The sequence below is a fragment of the Embiotoca jacksoni genome, unplaced genomic scaffold (genome assembly GCF_022577435.1).
Source record: "Embiotoca jacksoni isolate LCO1_2020_lvr unplaced genomic scaffold, fEmbJac1.0.p SCAF_21, whole genome shotgun sequence".
Lineage (NCBI taxonomy): Eukaryota > Metazoa > Chordata > Actinopteri > Embiotocidae > Embiotoca > Embiotoca jacksoni.
This window is the reverse complement of record NW_027185352.1, coordinates 3,692,899-3,716,643: the sequence shown is the minus strand read 5'-3', so window position 1 is coordinate 3,716,643 and position 23,745 is coordinate 3,692,899. Positions and strand designations below refer to the sequence as shown.

The 23,745-nt window shown below is 44.2% G+C and overlaps 4 protein-coding genes across 4 annotated transcripts; 2 read left to right on the top strand and 2 right to left on the bottom strand.

The window, feature by feature from the left end:
• Nucleotides 1-447: 447 nt before the first annotated feature.
• phax (phosphorylated adaptor for RNA export) lies at nucleotides 448-2,438 on the bottom strand. Its single transcript, XM_069156456.1, has 2 exons — nucleotides 2,331-2,438; nucleotides 448-2,075 (listed from the first exon to the last, which is right to left on the bottom strand). Exon 2 carries the CDS (start codon nucleotides 2,066-2,068, stop codon nucleotides 857-859), a length of 1,212 nt encoding a protein of 403 aa, XP_069012557.1. The 5' UTR covers nucleotides 2,069-2,075; nucleotides 2,331-2,438; the 3' UTR covers nucleotides 448-856.
• Nucleotides 2,439-2,857: 419 nt separating this feature from the next.
• On the top strand, nucleotides 2,858-8,337 carry pmpcb (peptidase, mitochondrial processing subunit beta). Its single transcript, XM_069156455.1, has 13 exons — nucleotides 2,858-2,967; nucleotides 3,281-3,418; nucleotides 3,771-3,857; nucleotides 4,165-4,294; nucleotides 4,840-5,038; nucleotides 5,128-5,207; nucleotides 5,435-5,547; nucleotides 5,634-5,777; nucleotides 6,115-6,275; nucleotides 6,397-6,482; nucleotides 6,556-6,644; nucleotides 7,080-7,155; nucleotides 7,772-8,337. Exons 1-13 carry the CDS (start codon nucleotides 2,884-2,886, stop codon nucleotides 7,834-7,836), a joined length of 1,452 nt encoding a protein of 483 aa, XP_069012556.1. The 5' UTR covers nucleotides 2,858-2,883; the 3' UTR covers nucleotides 7,837-8,337.
• On the bottom strand, nucleotides 7,889-19,244 carry dnajc2 (DnaJ (Hsp40) homolog, subfamily C, member 2). Its single transcript, XM_069156454.1, has 16 exons — nucleotides 19,051-19,244; nucleotides 16,356-16,546; nucleotides 15,076-15,151; nucleotides 14,885-14,983; nucleotides 13,704-13,926; nucleotides 13,514-13,579; nucleotides 13,316-13,407; nucleotides 13,012-13,133; nucleotides 12,570-12,719; nucleotides 12,358-12,446; nucleotides 11,522-11,591; nucleotides 11,229-11,410; nucleotides 10,878-10,978; nucleotides 9,750-9,860; nucleotides 8,343-8,503; nucleotides 7,889-8,054 (listed from the first exon to the last, which is right to left on the bottom strand). The coding sequence occupies exons 1-16, from the start codon at nucleotides 19,103-19,105 to the stop codon at nucleotides 7,986-7,988; spliced, it is 1,857 nt and encodes a 618-aa protein (XP_069012555.1). The 5' UTR covers nucleotides 19,106-19,244; the 3' UTR covers nucleotides 7,889-7,985.
• Nucleotides 19,245-19,468: 224 nt separating this feature from the next.
• Nucleotides 19,469-23,740, top strand: psmc2 (proteasome 26S subunit, ATPase 2). The gene is made up of 12 exons (XM_069156453.1): nucleotides 19,469-19,634; nucleotides 19,943-19,980; nucleotides 20,121-20,202; nucleotides 20,356-20,455; nucleotides 20,792-20,923; nucleotides 21,031-21,103; nucleotides 21,215-21,310; nucleotides 21,441-21,605; nucleotides 21,709-21,796; nucleotides 22,083-22,285; nucleotides 22,363-22,459; nucleotides 23,441-23,740. The coding sequence occupies exons 1-12, from the start codon at nucleotides 19,565-19,567 to the stop codon at nucleotides 23,596-23,598; spliced, it is 1,302 nt and encodes a 433-aa protein (XP_069012554.1). The 5' UTR covers nucleotides 19,469-19,564; the 3' UTR covers nucleotides 23,599-23,740.
• The last annotated feature ends 5 nt before the right edge of the window (nucleotides 23,741-23,745 follow it).

Sequence of the window (23,745 nt, the reverse complement as noted above, 5' to 3'; positions counted from 1 at the left end):
ACACTTCATTTCATTATGTATTAAGAGTTACTTTTGTATTCATGCAAGTGTAGTATTCATGTAATTTGCCTTGGTTTAATTCATTGGTCAATCTAGCTTTTATCGTACAGCCCGTTTGTATATATAATGTTTGTATTCCTTCAACCATAACCTTTTTCCAGTGCAGATTTTCTCAAATATACGTTTAACTATTTTTTGTAATGCCATGCATCCTTTTCTGTACTTTGTCAAATCAAAAGGTTGCCCGTCCTTGTAGGAAATGGTCTGTCTGCCATCTGGTGGAAAGACTACTGCACTACAAAATCTGTCCAACAATATTCTTGCCTTTAGGTTTTTTTCCTTTCCATTTACACAAAACAGAATTGTTATGAATCTCCAGCCAATAATTCAGCCTTACAGCTTGCTGGGGCTGAATCTGTATCACAATGCTTAAAAACACAAACAGCCTCTAATCATATCTTTATTATAGAAAGCAACATTAAGGCGCAGTTTACAAATCTGAGTCACTCTTATATCATTTCCCAGATACAGTCACAGGGATGAATTTAATAAATCAAGACTGTATTATCGCAATGAAAATTACTACAAAGGTTGCTGTAATTGAAAATCAGATGAGTTTTTGTTCAGTCAGTTTGATTTAGAAGGCAAAAAAAACCATTTGAATCACAGATGCTGAAACCAGCGAAGTCATGCTGTACAAAAAAAAGACAATATTTTTGACAACATAAGTGCTCGTTTTATTGGCAAGATTAAAAAAACCAAAAACAATTAGAGGATTGTTCACCACAGTGTGACTCTGGATTCATTGCTTTAACAGGGCTTTCAGTGTTTCATTGACATCTCAGACCAGATTCTCTCAGAAGACCTCCAGGTCTGCAGAGTTGTAGACCACCGGTGTCTCCTCAGTGCCCACAGCAGCCTCCCCCTGACCCTCCTCTTCCTCTTCTTCTGCAGCCTCCTCCAGCGACTCCAAGGCCTCATTGGTGTCACTGGCGAAAGTTTCCCTGGAGACGTCGTCGTGCTCCTGCAGATTTAGCGTGCCGATGGCCTGCTTCATCTTCTTGGCCACCACGTGCCGCCTCCTCTTCTGGGCAGCCTTTTTGCTCTTCAGGTCTTTCCGTTGTTCTTCGAAGAATATCTTCCTGATCTGGGCCTTGGGGATGCTGGGTGTGTTCTTCAGCAGGTTCAGATACACCCCGCCCGGCGTCCGTCGCCTGCTGCCGTCCAAGGTGTACACACCGCCGCTCTCCTCCAGCGTGGCGGTCTCTCCGAGAAGTTCGATGGCTTTTTGCTTCCCAACAATTTGAACAACTCGCTCTATCAGCTCTTTTTTCGGCTCTTGCAGCCTGTGCGCAATCTCATCTATCACCTTATCATCGGGGTCGTCCTCTGTGATCTCATACCGGCCCTTGATGTCCATCTCAGCGACGGGCCCCAGTCTCTCTTTAGCTGACCTCTTCCTCTTTGCGTCTCCTCCTGCTCTCTCCTCGGACTCCTGGTCCTTCATGCCCTCCTCAGCATCAGGCATGCTCACGTCTCCTTCTTCCTTGGACCGTTTCTCATTCTCCCTCTCCTTCTCCATTATCTTACGGGCTAGGACAAAGTTATAAGTCTCCACGTTTCTGCTGGACATGCTAACACCTTCCATTCCGAATACGCCGATCTCTGCAGTTACAGCATCCTGGCACTGCTCCTGGACCACAGAGCCCCAAATGTTGTTCACCTTGCGGCCACCCTGTGCACCAGGGGCGGCCACGGGAGTCGGCCTGAACCGGGCGTTGCATTCAGGCGGCTGCGGATCGTTGGACACTTTCTGGCGCTTCCGGCGCCAAACATCCGCCTCTTCTTCCGACGAATCCGGGTCACTGTCGCTGGACTCCGCCGTCCTGCCGGTGCTGCGGTAGGCGGCGGCTGGGAGCTCGGCAGCGACTCTGTTCTGGAAGGACTGGCCGCTGAAAGCTGGAGGAGCTCGAAGTCGAGCTTTTGCTTCTGCGGCGGCTCCCATCTCAGGATCCGAGCCGGACCCGGAGATCTCTCCATCTTCCATTAGATGTCCGCCATCCGCCATTTCTTGTCTGGAAGACACACCGGAGACAGAAGCTCAGATAACCGCTGCTGACTTCTGTTTGAACGCGTCAGCTGAACTTAAGGCCACTAATTACTAACTCCACACCATTAGCAGCTAACGAGCCAGCTGAACTTTAATATTAAACTAGCAGAGAATCAAATAAACTCTGGACTAAAACAATACCCTCAAATGTCTGAAAGCAGCAGCCGGCTCTCTGCTCTGCATGCGACGATATTTAATGTTGCTCAGTTTTTCCACTTACTGTGACCAAGAAGTTGACAAATGGACCAACTTGAGACCCTCTGAAGAAAAGCTAAGCTAAACCGACACTTCCGCCTTGTAACTGTCAGACCCTTTCAAAATAAATGCAACAATGGACATCGTAAACTTGCAGTCACCGGTTAGTCACTCTTTCATCGGCACTGGAGATACTACACATCTTTGTTTACAACCCAGTCACCTCCTTTTGAAATATTAAAAATGTTTTGCAGAGATGCCCGCTTTTCACAGACCTGTGTAATAGTTTGTCAGTCAATAATAAATATTATATATCATCCCCTTCGAGGCCAATGGAAACATCTTTAATAGATTTTTTTTTTCAGATGTTCCCCTCTCAGCTTGCTTCTCATTTCCGCATTTTTCTGTTGCCATAAAAACGTCTCGAGGTCTGTATGAGTGTTTTTTTTATTGTGGACATTAAGCTTTTGTTTCAGTCCTCCGGTTTTTATTCTGTTAAAAAAAAATCATCACTTCTTTTTCCGGCGGATGTTACGTCATAAAAAACCGGCACCTGCGAAGTGTTATAAGTAAACAATATGGCGGCGTCCTTACAGCACCTCACATCTGCGGGGAGATATCTCCTTCAAAGACGTTTACTGAAGACAAACTCTTTGAGCAGGGTAAGAATAATGTGTTTAAAATAATATTCTGAATTCAAAACTTCCTCGACAGTTCCTTGACGGTCAGCAGTGCTCCGTTTAACGAAGGAAAACCTCGCAGCGTGGCTCTCTGTTATTGCTAACAGTTAGCTACCAGCCGCGCCATGCTCGGTTATTCTAAGATGAATCTGTAAAGTCGTGTTTGACGTTTAGTCCGCGTCGTACAAGAAAGCTATCGGCGACGTGGTTCGGTTCGTTACAGCAGACGGATAACGGCTGACGTCATTGCCGTCATTACGAAGCGTCATCATGACTGGCTGTCCTCCTCGTGCAGCTCTCAGCTGGTCCACGCAGACTGTTGACGTCTCAGGCTGCTCACCAGGTGGCGCTCAACGTCCCGGAAACAAAGGTGACCACTCTGGAAAACGGACTCCGGGTGGCCTCAGAGGACGCTGGGCTCACCACCTGCACGGTGATTACACACACACACACACACACACACACACACACAGTTTTTGTATTGTTGTTTTGTGAGAAACATGATTGGTGTAAGGCATTGGGCTCACCAGAGTTTCTATCAGTCAGGACCAACTCCTCCCTGCTCGTCAACACAACTCAAAGGTTGTTTTTTTTAGTGTCTAAATCATTTATTTCCATTTCAGCTTCACAGTTCAGTGTCTCAATCACAAAAGGGCACCTGTCCTCAGGAGTTTATTTTAGGTTCAGGTGCAGCAGCATTGTGTGTATGTGTGTATGTATATACAGTATGTATATATGTGTGTGTATGTATGAGTCTCTGAATATGAACCACTGCCTTCTTCCAGGTGGGCCTCTGGATAGACGCCGGCAGTCGCTATGAGAATGAGAGAAATAACGGCACGGCACACTTCCTGGAACACATGGCATTTAAGGTGAGATGGTTACAGCACTGCAACGTTTTTATCTCTGTTGGATGGATTTACCGGCCCAATCTCTGTTAATTACTCATGAAAAATTATGAAGGAAATAGTTGAACGCATGTGGCTCTAAAGTCACATGGACATGGTGGAATCTTTCAGCTGGTTCAATGAATAAATAGTTAAGGAAATGTAATTATTCATAATTTAGGAAAATAAATAACGTGACTTGTCATTAATAATGTAAAACCTTGTCTCTCTCTCTGTGTGTGTGTGTGTGTGTGTGTGTGTGTGTGTGTGTGTGTGTGTGTGTGTGTGACAGGGCACCAGGAAGCGCTCTCAGCTGGATCTGGAGTTGGAGATTGAGAACATGGGGTCTCACCTTAACGCCTACACGTCCCGGGAGCAGACTGTGTACTACGCCAAAGCTTTCTCTAAGGACCTTCCTCGAGGTAGACAGCCAGACGAGCTGAATGTTACAGTGACATTGGGCCACGTTGAGATGTAGTCATGACAACGATGAAGATGTAATTGGTGCAATTTCTTTGCAGTAATGTGCACACCGGATTTGATCCTGAAAGAGACTGCTGCTTTCTGGAGTCACCGCTTTGTCCTCGTTTTCCTAATAATCTGAACAAATCCTCATTTTCAAATTTATCTTAATAGACCAGAATGCAGTGCAGTAAAATAAAATGTCTTCACTTATGTCATCTAGCTTTAACCACTAAAGGCTTTGAAAAGAAGTTTAGTTTTAAACAAGTTGGCTTCTATTTGTTACAACGTAGTTTTGTGAAAATGAAATCAATCATTTGATGTCATTATCAAGTTTTTAAACCCGAGATGAGACCACTGGTCTCACTTCCCACTTAAATAAGATCTTAAAAACATAACATAATCTGATGAACATGGAGGAGTTCGCACGCCATCTCAAAAAAACCACCTAGAATCTGTGAAACGTAACAACATCATGACATGTTGTCTGTTTTCTGTCCGGCAGCTGTGGAGATCCTCGCCGACATCATCCAGAACAGCACGCTGGGCGAGGCGGAGATCGAGAGGGAGCGAGGGGTGATCCTGAGAGAGATGCAGGAAGTGGAGACCAATCTGCAGGAAGTGGTCTTTGATTACCTGCACGCGACAGCGTACCAGGCCACGGCGCTGGGCAGGACCATCCTGGGCCCCACCGAGAACATCAAGTAAGACCAAACACGCACGCCTGCGCTGGGTTCGAGTCCGGCCGCCTTCCTTTCACGCGTCGACTCAGCTGTGTGTGTTTGTGATGCAGGACGATCAACCGAGGAGACCTGGTCGAGTACATCACCACCCACTACAAAGGACCCAGGATCGTGCTGGCTGCTGCTGGAGGTCAGAGCTGTTTGTCTCCTCACATGTTACATTAATGAGGTGAAATGTTATTGTCAGCATGTGGTGATACATATTTTTAGATTTAAGACTAATTCAAATAAGTTGACGTGGCTGTTCTTCATGAACTCGCACCAAAACCTTAGTTCTGAATTCACAGCGGGGGGTCGGGGGGGTCAGTTAGAGGTCGTTTTGACCTTCAGGACTCTCTGTGGTCTGTTTCCGATCAGGCGTTTGCCAAGACGAGCTCATCGATTTGGCCAAGTATCACTTTGGAAAACTCCCCGGCAGATATCAAGGTGACGCCCCAGCGCTTCCCGCATGCCACTTCACAGGAAGTGAGGTAAGGAAGAAGTCTTGACACACACGATCACAACATGACGTGTTTGGAGTTGCTTTCCGTGAGGTATTTACAACTTTCCATTTCAGATCCGTGTGCGTGACGACAAAATGCCTCTGGCTCATATCGCCATCGCCGTGGAGGCGGTCGGGTGGTCTCACCCCGACACCATCCCCCTCATGGTGGCCAACACGCTTATTGGAAACTGGGACCGCTCGTTCGGCGGAGGCGTGGTGAGTGCTGAAGAAAGCTGCTGATTCGGCATAAATGTAGACACCTCTAGTTTCTACGTACGTCTTCTAGCAGGCAGCTCTTCTGACCGCTGCAGTGAGTGATGTCACTCTGCGCTGCTTCTTTTGACACTACCTGTCAATGTCTTGTATTAAAACTCTTAAACGTCCTAGATAATGTACTCCCTGGCTTCTTAACCGAAACCTAATGATTTACTTGGAAAAAGTCTGAACCCTCGAACAACCCCGTGAAGTTGAAAGTACCAGTTAATTACGCCGTGTTCCTCCGTGTCCCCCGTCTCACGCCGTCTCTTGTCGGATCGCGTCCTTCGCGAGCCAGAATCTGTCCAGTAAACTGGCTCAGATGGCCTGTCAGGGAAACCTGTGCCACAGCTTCCAGTCCTTCAACACCTGCTACACCGACACGGGCCTGTGGGGGCTCTACATGGTGTGTGAGCCCGGCACCATCAACGACATGATGCACTTCACTCAGATGGAGTGGTGAGTCCACGCACACGCACAGTAGAAACGTTTACACCACAAAAAGATGGATTCATGCAGCTTAATACTTTAGTGTATATAAATAAAACATTATTAAATTGAATTCCATGCGTGTTGTCAGGATGTCTCTTTGTACGAGCGTGACGGAGAGCGAGGTGGCTCGAGCCAAGAATCTGCTGAAGACCAACATGCTGCTGCATCTTGACGGTAAGGCAGCATGACAAGAGACGCACGTGTTCATCTGCTCTGTGGTGTCAACACGTTGATCTGCCGTCTCCAGGATCCACCCCCATCTGCGAGGACATTGGCAGGCAGATGTTGTGTTACAGTCGCAGGATCCCTCTGCACGAGCTGGAGGCCCGGATTGACGTGAGTGGAATCGGTGCCGCGTTTGGTAATAAAAAAAATAAATAAATAAGAATTGAGAAACGTAAACCTCTTAGACACGAAGACCGCAGACAGACGGTTATCTAATGAACATAGAACATGTCAGAACTACGGCTACACGGGCGACTGCTGACATGCTCATATCAACTTAAAAGACAACATGGCTGTTTGTTTCTGCTGCCCCCAAATGGCCAAAATGAGTTACAGCACATTTAGCATCAAACTGGTTTCCAGTTCGGACACCAACGTTCAGTTTTAACGTTAAATACATCGTAAAAAAATAGTAAATTCCCTTTTCATGGGGTCGGCTTTCTTTGCTCCAAGTGATCAAGCTTTTCTCATCGGAGGGTAAGAGGACTCGGAATAAAGGTGTAAAAGTGGGAGAGAACCGTCTAATAATGTGTAATGTGTCCACAGGCCATCGACGCAAACACCATCAAGGACGTTTGCACCAAGTACATCTACAACAGAGCGCCGGCCGTCGCAGCAGTCGGTATGTTGCTGCTTTTTGTCGTGACGCATAGAGAAAGGTGATTTTAGTGCAGTTTGTAGCAGGCAGACCTGCGAGATGAGGACACTTATCATACTACCTTGTATGTAGTGGCTGAACATCCTTAAACACATGGAGGTGGAAAAGGTAAAACTGCAGCTTTTATGACATTGTGTCACTTTGGGAGGCTGAAAGTCCTGCAGCTGATCACACAAACACAATCTATTCGGTCCTTTCACAACATGTTCTGTCTCTTATGTCCAAATTATCATCAGTTGTCTTTTAACTATATTTGCGCCTCTGCAAAGACATTTTTTTTTGTTTTTTCCATTCTCTATTTGCATTTTGACACACGTCATCCTTTTAACTGTTTTTGTATCAGAGAATTGTTAACAGAACTATAAAACAATATTTGGCCACAAGCTGAATGTTATTTGACTCAGATTCCTACTGTACATGTAGGTTCATTAGTTTTTATATTAATGTAGAATATATAAATGCTTTAATCTGGCCTCACTTTGACTACAGTGATAAAACTGATGTCCAGACCACCAGAAATCAAACTCCTGTTGGAAGTAATTAGCAGCGGCATTAAATCCAAGTTGTTTTTGTGTGTCAGGTCCGATTGAACAGCTGCCAGACTACAAGCAGATCCGCAGCGGGATGTTCTGGATGAGAAGCTGAGCAGAACCGCTGAGGAACCATCAGACGTACAGCACGGAAACAAACACAATAATGAAGTCTTGTTTTCCTCCTTTACTTTTTTATTATAAAATAAAGACCAACACAATAATGTTAAAATAACAGATACTATTATCCTTTTGTGGTTCTCGTCATTTTTTACTCTTGGCTGCCACTTGTTCCTGAGCAGCTTTCTTGGCTTTAACCATCTCCACCAGTTCCTGCCAGAGAAACAGAGAAAGATGTCAGACCGCCAGAAGGATTCTGGGTTCAGTATCATTTAGTGTTGTTTAGGTTTCTTTGCTTTATACCGAGGTGTTTCCTATTTATTTTACCCTTATTACAGTTGGACAAAACACTGCAAATACTACAACTGTTAAGAGAATACTGCAGTACTGTTGTATCAGGGCAATCATGTTTGATAGAAGTACCTAATAAACTGACTGTACAAATATTTCTGTTAGCTGGAGAAAGCACTTACAATAAAGACCCGGAGCCCATGAACCTACCTTGTACCTCTTCATACAGTCCTTCTTATTCCTCCCGGGGACAGCAGCTGCGATCTTCTCCCAGCGCTCGGGTGTGCTCACTGGGTACGTCTTCAGGGCTTGTTCCAGGAGTTTCTGTTCCTCTGTGGTCCAGGCGGCAGCGTTGCCATCACTACCAGAGGCTGAGGGACCGCACCGACACAATTACATTAACTACGCAAAACAAGCCCTTAATGATACTGTTGTTTGAGCAGCAGTGAATCCCACTTCCAGGATGCAGCTCAGAGCTTTAGCAGCTGACTGGCGTCACTGAGGAGTTTTAAAATGAACTGTCTGAGCCACCTGTCAGAGAGCAGGCGTGTTTGATGGCTTCCCAGCATGCTCTGGGGCAGTGGAAGCATTACTGTCATTTTATACCGTGCTATTACTGTGATCGGAATGGTGTTCTGATGTCTCTCCTGTTGCACAATAATCAATACAAGGGAATGATTATCACAAAAGATGCCGAGTCCACGATTATTGAGATCTTTGACAATCATCTGTTGACAAGATGCAACACTGACGTGAGAATCGCAGTAGAAACCACCTCTGCTAAGACTGCATGACGTAGTATCAGTATATTATCTGCGGTAGATTTGGGTCAGCAGCTGTGCTGCTTTGGACAAAGTCAGCACCACCTCAAATAAAGACTCCTCAATGAAATGACAAGTTTATGTACATTTAGAATATTTTGACCACTTTACTCAGATTCAGAACTGAAGCCAGCAGACTTCCTTCTACAAAAACAGTTTCTGGTCCACCGCTGCTTCATCTGGGTAGCTTGTTTGTGTTATTGTCCCGTTTCAGTTCAGATCCATTTAAAACACTAAATCCCCAAAAAGTCACAATAACACAAAGCAGCACCTGCTGTGTTCTGAGGTAAAATGACTGTTTCTGTCAGATCAGTCTGGCTTTGAAGAGAACAAAATATAACGGCTTCAGTTGCCTGTTGGAGAGGACCGTCTGATGGCAAAGTAAGATGCTGAAAATGTTACCATACACCTGCATTTTTCTCTCAGGTGGGCCTTTTTTTTTTTAAGCTTTAGTGGCACAGCTGATCCCTTCTCCAAACTGGACACGTGCCGAGTCCATCTACTGCAAACGTACAGCGACCACCACACAACATCTTACTACACTAAACCCCTTTCAGAGGACGTGACGGTGACCCAGAAAACGTTGGTTTAAAATCGATCCATATCCTTAAACTGCAGCTGAGTTCGTGACAGAGCAACACTGAATGCTGCGCAGTCGCAACCAAGCACAGAAGTGTAAACTTGATTTATTTACCGTTTGATGCTGCAGCTGTAAAAGTGACCTGGCTGAGAGCAGAGATCAAGAATGAAGCTGCTGACTCTACGTGGAGGTTATCAGGAGGTGAACAAGACGTACCATCAAATCTCTCTGAGGGCACTGCGTTGTCTATGGTGGGCGCCACGGAAGCGTGTTCCTTCTTGAACTTCTCAAAGGCTTTTCTGTTTATCTCGTCTTTCTGTAATGGATCTGAGGGCAGGAACAGGAACAGGAACAACACATTTTAGTCTGGAAAAATCCATTGACAGTCTGAAATTGGTTCACAGCAAAAATAAAGTAAGAGTTAAAGTCAAGCTGGAACTGGCCGAGAGATTTTATTCATATTTACAATCCTTCACAGGTTTTCCAGGTCTGGAAATAATGTTATATTTGCTTTAAAGCAATATTGTTCCCACAGTATTGTATCATTATTACCAATATTTACATCAGTGTTAGGAGTGATGTGTATTGTAACCTGACATGTAGCAGACCAGAGAGAACATTATGGTCTGGACTCACATTAAAGGTGTGATGAGTAAAAGTTAAGCTCCAGCTTCAATCTAACTTTTGAATGTTAAGAGTCACTTTAGCATCCAGTCAGGCTCTCCGAGTTTTGGCAGTTTGGTCTGCTTATTTTTCCTTTGCCATTAGTTTTTGTTTTTTTTATAGCTGATAACTGTAATGTTTAATTCTATGGAGCCGGTTGCTGATTGACAAAAATCAGCCTGCAGGACGCTCTCATGTGCACCCGACACCCGGAGACTGACTTCAGCAATACGGAGACGTCTCTAGTGGTGGAAAGAAACATTAACGTGTTGCTTCCGTTTCGCCATCACGGTGTTTAAATCATTCGCTCCAACAAGGTCAGAACAGCTACTTTCCTCTGCGGAGGGCAGACGGGACACTTCAGTCGTTCACCGTCATGTCTTGAGATTCAGGGTGGGATTATGAGACAGGGTGACGGGGCTAGCTGGTTAGCATGCTAACCTCTTTAGATGCCTCTATAACACACTTGCGTGTCGTTGACACGACGTCAACACGGCTATTTCTTCTCCAGATGAGTTTAGGTCATTTTTGGAAGATGTAAAACTTTTTTTTTTTTTTAAATCTTCCGTATTGCACCTTTAACTGGCAGCAGTGGCTTCACAAGTCCTGAGCTGCAACGGTGTTCGTTTAACCAAGACTGCTAAACGGAGTGAATCTGACGGCCTTCATACGAGAGCTCACCGAGTCGCTGGAGGTTCTTGGCTTTGTTGATGACGTCTTTGGCGTTTCTCTTCATGCCGCTGGTTGAGTGCAAGTTCATGTAGTTGGCAATAACTTCCCATCTGGAAGAACAAAAGGGAAATAATGTCTTTTAATAGTTGAACTTTTCAACAAACAAAGCAGGGCTGTTTGATTATTCCTATTAAAAGATCATAGTCTCTTTGAAAATGACAATGTTGGAAGAATATTTCTGATAATGAGTGTAGCAGGCGACGTTTTGTCGCAGCACACGTCGCCACATCATCCAGCCTGATGAAGACTCTGATGAAGGTCACAGCCCTCTTTCTAACCGCTGTAACTGCGAGTGGCTACCTGGCGTTGGTTCCGGCGGGGAACAGGTTGACGGCTTTGATGAGCAGCTGGAGGTCTTCCTCGTTCCAGCCCTTCCCCCCCGCTCCTCCTCCTCCGCTGGCCTGATCGGCGCTGCGGGCCGCCTGCCGGGCCTGGACCTCGGCCTCCTTCTCCCTCTGCAGCTGGACGTTCACCTCCAGCACCTGAGAAACAACAACATGTTTATGCCTCCGGAGAGAAATGTACACAACTCGTTTCAGGTGTTTATGCATCTCCTGGATCACGTATAAAGGAAACCTGAAACGTCCTTTTACCTGCTTCTCCACCGCTACCTTGCTCTCCTCTTTAGAGCCCGCGGCCAGGATTTCATTGAGGGACTGCAGACTGGAAACAGACAACAGAAACACGGTCACACATCCCACAGCTCGGTTTCCAAAAGCACTACAAGACAAAGAGGATCTCAGCTCATGTACTCGCACCGAGACCGAGATCTCGGAGTGTTTTCACACCTCTCGTTCAAATCATTTCATCCACAACAAGAAAGGGAAGAAAATGATACAGTTTCATTTTAATCCCGAACTGCTTCATATTCATACTGACTTTCTATAAACAATGTCAATGATCATCGTCATCGTCAGCACCCACATGAGAAAATCTACTTCTGGTGACTGGCAGCAGATCAGTGTTCACATTAAAGCTTCTGATGTGTTTATTTATGTTCTCCGGTGGCAGTTTCATTTTCATTAAGACTGCAAATCAATCATGTTATGAAAAATGACAAACGCGTAGATACCTGATGAAAAAGAGGCTGATTACTGTGGGATCATTGATTGTTTCTTCTTTTTTTAAATGGACTTAGTCACCTGGCAAAATCCAGGATACCAACACACCAGGCTGCAGTTCAAACTGCCTCCGACTGACGGACTGATCAGGCTCAAGTCTCTGCACTTCGTTGACATGACTTCTCTGAACAATTTAAAAGCAGCAGATAGATTCATTAGTATTTTAGATGTTGAATTTATGCTGAAATCACACATTTACTTGCACAAAATACCATTTGAACCCCGTCAGTCTCTTCAGCAGCCGACTGACACCGCTCTGTTTTAAGGATTCAAATTCCTGCGAGACATAATCTAGTAGTTTACTGTACCTTGCGAGTTCCAGCCGGTCACACAGTTTCTCCACTTCCTCCATCATTTTCACACTGTCCGCTTCATCGTCGGCAAAGTAATTCCAGTTCTGTGGATAAAGCAAAGACAGAAAATATGAACGAAAAGCGATTAAAGCCAACACGCATCTCAAAAAAAAGTACTTTTTCTTGATACTACATCGCTGTTGAACAGCCAAAATGGGAGTCTTGACCTTGCAGGTGGTCCGGAGCTTCTGCCTCTCCTTCTTGATGGCCTTCTTCTGGATCTCCTTCTCCTTCTTGGCCTGCTGGGCCGCCTGCTTGGCCTCCCCTTCCTCCTTCTCCTTCGCCAAACGAACCGCCTCCAGCTCTGCCTGTCGGGCCTGACGGACGCACAGAAAACGGACGGGTGAACATTTGCCAAATGAATGAGACTTGAAAGAAAGTGGCTACCTGAAGGTAAACGGGCAAACTTTGTGGAACTGCTCTCTTTTCAAACATGAACACACACACACACTGTAGTTTATTTTGACTCAATCCCACAAACATCACTGCTACGAGAAACGAACAATTGTGCCACATCTAATAAAAATTCTATCAAGGGTTTCCCCGAGATGCGTTTAGAAGGATTGATCGGATGAAAACATATTGCCGTCCAGTGTTCAGACCACTTACTCTCTCCTTCTCTTCCTGCTCTCTCTTTTTGGCTTCAGCTTTAGCTTTCTTCTCAGACTCCTTCCTGGCTTTTTCTTCTTCTTTGAATTTCTTTATTCTAGGGTCGCAGCTGTAGGCCGTATCTGCAGTGAAAGCAAAACAAAAACAGTCAGTTGCATTCATATTCAGAAGGGACTTCCTCTGATTGGTGGACCGTGTACTGCATGATTGATTGGAGTTTTTTAAATTCCATTTTCCGGCGTTGTGATCATGTTCAGGTGTTTAATGAAATGCTGCAGTGCGTGTTGGCTCTGTGAGACTGTACCAACTAGTGTTCGTATTCTGTTCATCTCCTCCTTCTTCCTCTGAGCTCTGGAGGCTCGATTCTGCTTTTCGATCCATCTTCTCTCATCTCGACTGCCGGGAAAACAAAGTCAAACACGTGCATCAGACGCTAAACGTTACCCAACACGGGACCGGAAATACTTTTCAGTACAGTGGACATCAGTGATATTCAGCTCACCATTCAGCCTTTTCCTTTTCCTCTTCGTCTAAGTAGGAGAATTCCCTCCAGGAGTCAAAGTTGTACCTTTAACAGTAAAAATGACAGTTTAACAATTTGTCTTGTCTTGTCTTTTTTTTTTTTTTTTTTTTTTTATCTCAAATGAACGTCCCTTAATTTGAGGCAAATAAAAAGAAAAACCATGTCTTACCAAAAAGAGTAAAAATTATCCACTTCTTCAAAAGACGACTCCATGGTTCCGAGTTTGGGGACGTGCTTTTTGGAAGACCATCTGGCATTTCTCTCAAAAATGGGAGTAAACACCTCGAAAAAGTTCTCCTTGCCTTCGCTCTTAGAAGGCGTGGCGTTGTCGAAGGTGGGGTCCACGCTGTCGAAGGCTCTCCTCTTCACCGGGTCGGACAGGATCTCTATAGCTGAGGTTCAAACAAACACACGAGATAAGTGTGACCTTCAGTTCAGGACATTCTAGAAATAAAGCTAATGTTCATAACAATCAGTGCCGGTGGCATACCGGTTAATCCGCTTTTAATTCATGCCTGATATTCATTTTTCATACATCTGCTGTCAAGACCTCAAGCTCCATCCCGGCACCATTTTGCCATGTTAAGCGCTACAGTGCACCGTGATGAATAAAATGAGAGGAGACTCCTATTAAATGGATAACTTTCTCATCAACAGTTATAACAACAATTAATAACCCACAACTAACTCTCTTTAACGACAACAGTTTGTGACACATAAGCAACTTGTAACGCCTAATAATTGAACATTCGCAAAACCGCACTGCTGAACAGCATGCTGGGTAAACTGGCTAGAGGAGGATAACCGTGGGTTAACGGCCGAGAGGCTCCGTCAGGAGAGGACATTCAAGGACATTCAAGGACAGAGATGGAGAATGAACAAAGAGAGACCGGAGATGCAGCAGAGCTTTTTGTCTGCTGTTTGGAAGTTTTGGGGGTTTTAAGACATCTGTCAAAGACCAAAAGAAGTTAGTGATTCAGTTTCCTGCACTCGGACCGAAAACAGTTGTTTCCCCCATGACGTTACATGTGTGATGAATTAAAATAAGTGTTTAAAATATTATTTTTTAAATATGTTCAAGATCAAGGAAGAAAATAACAATTCAGACTTATTTATTAAAGTATGCAAAATATGTATGATGAGATCCAAATGTCATCATAGTCACTGTACTCCTAATAGAATAATAGGCCACTATAAACCTATAACTATAAAGCCTAACTCATGAAAAGTAAATAAATATGAAAAATAAAACACTCGTAAATCACAAAACCCTGAGAATCTTGTGAAAATGATGTTAATTTTGGGTCACACCGGCCAGCTCTGATGATAATGATCCGCAGCTCTATGTACCTTTAGTTATACAGGTGAAATAGTCGTTGTCTCCTTCTACAATCTGCTCTCCGGCAGCTTTCCTTTTGTCGGGATGATGCTTCAACACGATCAATTTGTCTGTAGAGAAAGAGTCGAGAACATGATGACGCCGACTGATCACATCAAACCACGGAGATTATTCATGAGGGCGGAGGAGGAGAAACACTCACGGGCAGCTTTGATCTGTTTCTGTGTGGCTTTGTACCTCAGGTGTGGGAGCCCGAGGACGGCATAGTGATCTTGATTCTGATACGTTCAGGGGGGGAAATAAGAAACGTTGAAGTGTAGTAGATCTTTGATGCGACTACACAACAGAAAAATCATCAAAAGACGAACGGCGTGTAATAGAGGAAGCTACACTAACACTCGAAAAGGTTTGAGACCGTGTGCGGAGTCCTTCAGGGGTCACTACTCCGTCCTCAGTCTCTACAAACGGCCTCTTGGCCGCATGATGCATAAACAGAAGATACGCCACCATTAATAAGCTGATGACGCTCAGTTCTACATGTCCTCGTCTTCCTGGAAACTTTCCCTCCGTCAACTCTCTGGCTGACTTTGTTATATACATACAAACGTGGACATCAGGCCTTCGACAGCAGGAAGCGTGCTCTTGTTTAGCCTCTTTTCCTCAGATAAATACCACTTTATGAAACATGTTAACATGAAGCTGCTCAGTTGTACATCAGTGCATTCATACATATGGCTGTTTTTGTTGTTTTTAAAACACCTTGACGGCTCTTTAACAAGAAAGTAGCATCAGCTTAGCTCTGCTGTCAGATATGAGAAGTTCCATCAAACCATCTGCAGCTGAATGTCAGAAGCAGAAGACTCAGTGTTTCATTCACGCTGTTTTAACGAACATGCCTAACTCCATAAAGGCTTTTAAAACATCTCCTCTCTCTGCAGCACATTTTCTTTGCTGTGATCAGTTTTTCACCTCAAGGTTTCTTCCACGCTGTGCAGGTGGAACACTGTTTTATCTACACAACTGTTTTATCTACACAACTGTTTACCCTCATTCACGCCATCTGACTGCACAAAGTCTGACTGATACAGCTGGTAACACTTATCAATAATATTTAATTAATATTACTGACTGTGTATATCCTAGAAACTCTAATATTACAGTCCGGCAATAAATGCTTCCTTCGCGAGCGTTCTGTTTTTTCAGGAGGAAGGAAGAATTGTATTTGCTTGTCCAACAACACAAGAATGAGCAGCGTAACATGAAGCACCTTGTTTTTTTCGTGCCGACATGTTTCTTTTCGCTACAGTAATCTGCTTTATGGAGGACAGGAGAGTGACGGAGAAGGTAAAAACTGAAACTGCTGTTAAAATGGCTTAAAAGAAGAAGAAAAAAAACGCCAAATAAGGACATTTCCTGCCTCAGTCAGACTGCTGTGTGACGTGAACAACGTGACGTTTGATGAGCGTTTCAGGAACTTCTTACCTTCCAGTCTTTCGGGTCGAGCGTTCGGAGGATGGAATACTCCTCCAGCTGAAACTCCTCGTCCTCCGACTCCTCGGAGGACTCCTCCTCTTCCTCCAGCTCCTGGAACGAGGTCGACGCATTCCTGTTTCTCCTCTTCAGGAAGGCCTCGAACCATCGGCCCACCGGCTCCACCTGCACCTGTACAGAGGCTGCGTGGCGACCGAGACGGGAGGAAGACAACAAACACTGTTCCTCAGGTAGTTTGGACAAGAATATTGAAACACAGCCTGTGTGATACAGGATGTTTGAAGTCACTATTGATATTTACGTTTGTTCTTTTTGTTTTTTTAAATCAGATATTAGTTGAAAAAAATCCTTTGTAAATTAAACCCGTATTTTTAACAAGGATCCCTTTTATTTGTTTGTTTTTTTAAGAGTTATGCCTTTAATATGAACTATTTGGTTACAGTGTAAATAGAAATGATGGACATACTATGTAAATTTAAGAGTTCTTTTCTAAACCACCTGAAATGTATGCAGCCAAATTAGTACTACGATTTCTTGTTATGCATCTGCCAACTTTCATATATATCTGGAACAAGTTATCAAACGTCTTGGTACCGCGGCAAGAAAAAAAAAAAAAAAAAAAAAAAGAGGTCAACCCTTTGAAGGTTTCTGCACGCGCCTGTCAAGTTGTCTAAAGCTACGATCAGATCTTTCTCTCTGTAACAATTATGTCCAAACACATTCAAGCTATTTTAACACACAAATCAGTGCAGTGTTCTCACCCATAGTTAGTTCGCCATTTCTAAATTTCAAAATGTAGGTCAAAAACAGTACGCGAGCCCCCAGAACCTCGGCTGATGACAGAAACCAAACAGAAATTCGGTTTCCTGCTGCCAAATAATGGAGAAGCTTTCCAGCAAAATGCACCAACAAAGATTTCTGACTCCAACAAGCTGATATGCACAATGCTGCGTTTGATGTACTTATTTTAATTTTACTTAAATCGTATACAAGAAGCCTCTGATGTCGTGGACGGTGCTTCACAAGAAAAAAAATATATATATATATTTGAAGACTTTCCATCAACAATTGTTGATTTGCAAAAAAAACTCTAAAAAGGCTACAAAGTCTTCTGAAAGAGTTTTTTGGTTTTTTTTAGATGTTCAGCAGTCCACATTTCAACAAACTCTTTGTGAATAAAGAGGATTTTGTTTTTTGGCTACTTTCACTAGAAAATGAAACCCGGCTGAGAGAAGCACGACAGAACGCACAAGGAGACAAAATGAGAAACAACATGAGGCAGCATTTTCCCACGTTTATCAAGGTGTCTCAAAGGATAACGTCAGGCTGGCTGGTCGGGTGACGCAGCAGGAGAAAGAGCCTGAACGTGGAAGCTCATTTACAACAGAATGACTTTGAAGGAACGGTCCAATCAGAAGTCAGATATTAATCCAATTGAGGATCTAAAAGAGCCGCTGACGGCAGAAATGTGAAGAATCTGGCTGAGCTAAAGCGGTTCTGATGGACGAAAAGCTCCAAAAGTCTTCCTGAACGTTGTGCCGGTCTGATCTGCAGCCAACAGAAACACCCATTGAGGTTGATGTCACCACTTATTGAATCGAAGAGTTCACCTACTTTTACCACAGACATATTTCTGTTTATTTTTTTTTTTTTTGCTCGTGTCTTAGACTAATATCAGATCACATTTTGACCAGTAAATGCAGAAAACCCACGTCATTCCAAAGGGTTGACATACTTGCTCTTGTCCGCGTATATTAGCTGGACATCACGCAAACCTTTAGCAAAATGCAGACTCCCATACAACAGAGTTATAGCAGCATTTCAATTAAGAGACGTTTTGTAATTGATCAATTTCCACTAAAGCTACAAGCACTCAGTTCTCTGCTGGTTTTAGATGAATTATAAAGTATTTGTTCATTTGCCTTCAGGGGGCTCAAGAGTTCTTAAAGCTCGCACCCTTAAACATCTGTGTGCACTTCTGCATTTTGTAGGATACACGACAGGTCACACACAGGCCAAAGGATCTATTTCCTTTGGGTTTGTTAGACATAATAACGGCATATTTTACATCTGTTGCTTCATTGTATTTGATCGAGATGGCACTTTTTGACGTCTCTTAAGAAGGTGACGTGTTAAATGTCTTCCTTTTTTGAAAAAGCTGTCCTTCTTTACTCTGACACAGATCAAATGTCACCAAGTAAAAGGTATATTAGGTAGCAAAAGATTAAAACTGCCAATTATCTGCAAACTGTAGCAAAACTAGCAGAATTAAAACAGGTAAGTTGTATCATGGTTCAGTTTAAATGTTTAAAACTCACGCCTGGTTTCACCTTCATTGAAAACAATGATCGGTCAGAAAGTACGACAGGTACCAGCCTGGTAATGAGCGGAGACAAAAGGCCATCAAATGCCAAATGAGCGTGTTAATGTCAAGAACTTCCAGGTCGCTAATGACAGCAGCTCCAATAAATCAGTGCAGCCATGAGGGGCAGCAGCTCGGTCACATTATGCAACACAGTCAACAGCATTTGGACTAAAACAGAAAGGAAAATAAAGGATTCTTTCACGCTTCAAATTAGCTGATAATATTATCTTGGTACTTCCTGGCTAATCAATGTAGCAACAGTAAATATCTACCATTGGTAGCTTAGCCAGCTACCTCCCTTTGGCCTCTTTCAGTACTCACCGGCGGCGGCTTTAAAAACAACCGTTTCATCACCGTCCAACGCTTCTAACAACATCTTAGAAAAACGGGCTACACGAACATCCAGGTGCCGAAATTCTCAAGGGAAAGCTTTCTGAAGTGCTAAAGTTCGTGGCCCGCTCATAGACACACCACATGGGCCTCCCTTCACAAGTCCCACTCCGAGAACGAGCTCTGCTGTCTCATAGGTAACCACTCCGTGTTGTCACGATGGCTCCTGTTTAAAGGTTCCGGATTGGCCTTGTTTTTTTTTTTTTGTGCGATAGCCTGAAACCCAGCCACGGTAACACGGTTAAATATATAGTCATTAATATTTAAGAAGGACAAATATTATTATTACTTGACAAAAATATTTTAAAGGCGGTACATCCTTAATATAGCTCCGACTTGTACTTCCGGTGAATGGCGCATCGCGGCGGAAACCCAAAGCTGCTGTGTAATTGTACAGTTTAGCGGCTCAGTTTCTCGGTGGCACGTTTTCTTCCCTAAACTAAATATGCCGGACTATTTGGGAGACGACCAACGGAAGACTAAGGAAGAGGAGAAGGATGACGGCCCTATCAGAGGTATATATTATATGTAACAAGATTGTTTAAGAGTCATATTTCTTTGCTTAAGGGGAAACGTCGACATTAGCTCGCTACTCGGCTAACGTTAGCTCGGCTCGTTCAACAAACGGTCCCGGTTTCACCGCTCGTGTAGATAACTGCTCTAGTTTTTAGTAACCGTAACTTTCGATATGCTCATTGTTAAAACCGTTCATATAAATCCTTTGACCGACGTTGGGTAACACTGCGCCGCTCCGTGCGACAACAACGCAGCGGCGGCCCACCGGAGTGTAAACCCACTTGTGTTGTTTCCACCTCCGTCACAGCTCTGGACGAAGGAGACATCGCTCTGCTCAAAACATATGTAAGTAGAGCCTGAAAACGTGTGTGTGTGTGTGTGTGTGTGTGTGTGTGTGTGTGTGTGTGTGTCTCGATGGGGGGGGGGGGGGGGGGGTATAATAACTTCTAAGTTAATTAAATGTGCTGCTTGCTGTTTCTCGCCAGGGTCAAAGCACCTACTCCAGACAGATCAAACAAGTGGAAGATGACATTCAGCAGCTGCTCAAAAAGATCAACGAGCTGACAGGTCGGTGATCAAACCAGAAATAGACTTCTACCACAATAGGCAGCGGGGAAATGGGTTTCCGTTTCTAGGGTTTTCTCAGTAAAACCCATGTTTTCAGATGCTGGGTTGTGCTTGAAGTGGTGTTGTGTTTTTCTTTCTTTCTTTCTTTGACAGGCATTAAGGAGTCAGACACAGGCCTGGCTCCACCTGCACTCTGGGATCTGGCTGCTGACAAACAGACTCTGCAGAGTGAGCAGCCACTGCAGGTAGCAAGGTAAAGCAAGCTATATTATACCGTTGAAACGGTATTATTTTGGCAAAAAGTGTAGATATGACTGTTTTTGCTTCTTGTATCTTCTGGCTTTTCTTCCTGATGTTATAGGTGAATTTACTATGTATTAAAAGATGTTTAAATGTTTGCATTAAAACAGATTTGGCTCTTTCCTTCTAGATTCATTTGAAAATCTCTCGTAACATCCACCCTTTGTGAAAATAGTGTCAAATCTATGTGACCTCACAAAATTACAATATTCTGCCATGATAGTTGCTCCCCTCTTATGTACAATATATCCAACGTGTAGTTTCAAATGTATATTTTTTTTTCTAACAGATGCACAAAGATCATCAATGCAGACTCTGAGGATCCCAAATACATTATCAATGTCAAGCAGTTTGCCAAATTTGTGGTGGACCTGAGCGACCAGGTGGCTCCGACTGACATTGAGGAGGGAATGAGAGTTGGGTGAGGCCGACGTATTATTTGAAATGTCACATATCTGTAAAAGTGTTATTTATTTGAAATACCCGGTGACACGGTCCACTCAGTTTAGTGTCCTCTGTGTTTTCCAGAGTGGACAGGAACAAGTACCAGATCCACATTCCTCTCCCTCCGAAGATCGACCCCACTGTCACTATGATGCAGGTTTGAATCTCTCATAAACACAAAGTACAACTGGATCTAGTTCGTTGAGCTTAATAACAAATGTTATCTGTCTTTGAGTATTGACTCTTTTGTCCACACGTCGTGCTGTAGGTGGAGGAGAAGCCTGATGTGACCTACAGTGACGTTGGTGGCTGTAAGGAGCAGATTGAGAAGCTGAGAGAAGTGGTTGAGACTCCGCTGCTCCATGTGAGTGTTCACAAACGCTCCCAACATCCACGTCACCGTTACCTTTTCCTTCCTAGAACAGCGAGGCATGAATGAAGCCGTTCCTCTCTGCCCTGTGGAAGATCACTTGTCTTTTTCCTCTTCTCACCAGCCCGAGAGGTTCGTCAATCTGGGTATTGAGCCTCCTAAAGGAGTGCTGCTGTTTGGGCCCCCTGGTACCGGAAAGACACTGTGCGCCCGCGCCGTGGCCAACCGAACAGACGCCTGCTTCATCAGAGTCATTGGCTCAGAGCTGGTGCAGAAATATGTGGGAGAGGTGAGCTCAGCAGTCAAACGAATAGCGGCTGTTTAGATTGTGTGTTGATTACTTAAAAAAAAACAATTAACGTCCCTTTTTCTGTTCTTGTCTTTGTTCACAGGGAGCGAGGATGGTGCGTGAGCTGTTCGAGATGGCCAGGACTAAAAAGGCCTGTCTGATCTTCTTTGATGAAATTGATGCCATCGGGGGTAAAGTTCGCTCCACTCTCCTGTGTTATTTACAGAACGTGTGTTGTGATCACTTTTTTAAAAGTGGCTAAAATAGTGCTCACAACATCAAGAGAACTGAGACATTTATTTGTAAATATTCATCTAATTTTTGCAGGTTTTGGTGCAACATTCTTTCTCTATGTACAGTTTCTGCCTGGTGTCTTTTCACGAAAATACTGGCTGTTGTTTTTTTGTTGTTGTTGTTAAGATACCAAACCCCTCTTAAGATTATGAGTATGACCATATAACCCTGGGAACCTGTTAGGTGCTCGTTTTGATGACGGTGCCGGTGGAGACAACGAGGTGCAGAGGACCATGCTGGAGCTCATCAACCAGCTGGACGGCTTCGACCCTCGAGGCAACATCAAAGTGCTGATGGCCACCAACCGACCGGACACTCTGGACCCGGCGCTGATGAGACCTGGACGTCTGGACAGGAAGATTGAGTTCAGCCTGCCTGACCTGGAGGTATATTCTCTAAAAATAGCTACATGCATGCGTGTTTACTCTTTTGTGACCTCACCTCCGTTTGTTGTGTGTTGCAGGGCCGCACTCACATCTTCAAGATCCACGCGCGCTCTATGAGTGTGGAGAGAGATATTCGCTTTGAGCTGTTGGCTCGTCTCTGCCCCAACAGCACAGGTGAGACTCGCACAGCAGCAGTCAGTCCCTCGGTTCTGTCGCCCGTCTTTGTGCTTCTCGTGCTGCTGATTTATTAACTGACTCAGTTAGTCTGGAGGCGAGTTCAAATTTGCCCTCAGTTTGGTTTTCACCAGTGTAGCGCTGCTGTGTGGCCACAAGGGGGCAGTATGACATTTTGTCATCCGCCAATGAAAACCACATCTGTCCAAAGTGCTGCTTTCATTAACTCATGAATATGTTTTGGAAATACGGTTTTCTCAGGCCAGTAATGATGAGTCAGGAGAAATCATGAGTACTGTCTGAACTCCACTTGCTTTTCCCGCTGCAGATAGTACCCCTTAATGCAGGCGGGTACTGTATCAACATCACATGAAACTGCGTTGACGTCATCTTTAATAAGACACACACTCGCTGAATCCTTTTGTTGGCAGCCACAAGCTCCCTATTGAACACAGGATGTTTTACAGGTGTCCTTTAAACAAGTGTTCGGAATTAAAAAGTTGTGGCTTGGCTTGTTAAAAACGTGGGTCTGTGCAGGATGTCTCCTCTTGCGCAGTGATGCGGTGATTACGACCTTTTTTTTCTGACCAATCAGCGGCCTGCAGTTTTCCTGTCATCTTTTAGTATCGATTCAGCTCGCTTTGATCCTCGACGAAGGTGATACGACAGAATCAGGTTCTGTCAACAACTTTTGCCAAATGGAAAAACAAAAAAAACCTGAGAGTCAAGCTGAACCGGTACCAGCAGAAGGGACTTAAGAGTTGTTCTGCATTCTTTAACGGTTTATATTTCAGCCATGAAAAGTACAACATAGTTTTTTAGATCAATATCTTGAAAACAAATGCAGTTTAACCCGTTTAGTGGGACTGAAGTCTCGATCTGAAGACCACGTTACACACAAACGGCTCAAAAGTCTGCGTGTCCTTTCCCGTTCATCCTGAAAGCCTCTGCAAGCAGAATCTGATGTGTGTTTTCCTCCAGGCGCTGAGATCCGCAGTGTGTGCACAGAGGCGGGAATGTTCGCCATCAGAGCTCGCAGGAAGATCGCTACAGAGAAAGACTTCCTGGAGGCCGTTAACAAGGTCATCAAGTCCTACGCCAAGTTCAGCGCCACCCCCAGATACATGACCTACAACTGAGTGTGTGTGTGTGTGTGTGTGTGTGTGCGCGTGAAAAATAGTTTCCTGTTTGGCTTTTTACTGTCAAAAGAAACAGGAGTCCAAAAAAATATTGCCCTTTTGTTGTCATTCTTGTTCACTTACAAATAAAGTTTATTCCAGACTTGA

Excerpts from the sequence above, each read along its gene's own strand:
- pmpcb (XM_069156455.1), top strand. The coding sequence starts at position 2,884 with ATGGCGGCGTCCTTACAGCACCTCACATCTGCGGGGAGATATCTCCTT. Across the intron at positions 2,968-3,280 it reads AGACAAACTCTTTGAGCAGG|CTCTCAGCTGGTCCACGCAG; the intron begins GTAAGAATAATG and ends CTCCTCGTGCAG. Across the intron at positions 6,645-7,079 it reads AGCTGGAGGCCCGGATTGAC|GCCATCGACGCAAACACCAT; the intron begins GTGAGTGGAATC and ends ATGTGTCCACAG.
- dnajc2 (XM_069156454.1), bottom strand. The coding sequence starts at position 19,105 with ATGTTGTTAGAAGCGTTGGACGGTGATGAAACGGTTGTTTTTAAAGCC. Across the intron at positions 13,134-13,315 it reads CAGAATACGAACACTAGTTG|ATACGGCCTACAGCTGCGAC; the intron begins GTACAGTCTCAC and ends CTTTCACTGCAG. Across the intron at positions 9,861-10,877 it reads CAAGAACCTCCAGCGACTCG|ATCCATTACAGAAAGACGAG; the intron begins GTGAGCTCTCGT and ends TCCTGCCCTCAG.
- phax (XM_069156456.1), bottom strand. The coding sequence starts at position 2,068 with ATGGCGGATGGCGGACATCTAATGGAAGATGGAGAGATCTCCGGGTCC.
- psmc2 (XM_069156453.1), top strand. The coding sequence starts at position 19,565 with ATGCCGGACTATTTGGGAGACGACCAACGGAAGACTAAGGAAGAGGAG. Across the intron at positions 21,797-22,082 it reads TGAAATTGATGCCATCGGGG|GTGCTCGTTTTGATGACGGT; the intron begins GTAAAGTTCGCT and ends GGAACCTGTTAG. Across the intron at positions 22,460-23,440 it reads TCTCTGCCCCAACAGCACAG|GCGCTGAGATCCGCAGTGTG; the intron begins GTGAGACTCGCA and ends GTTTTCCTCCAG.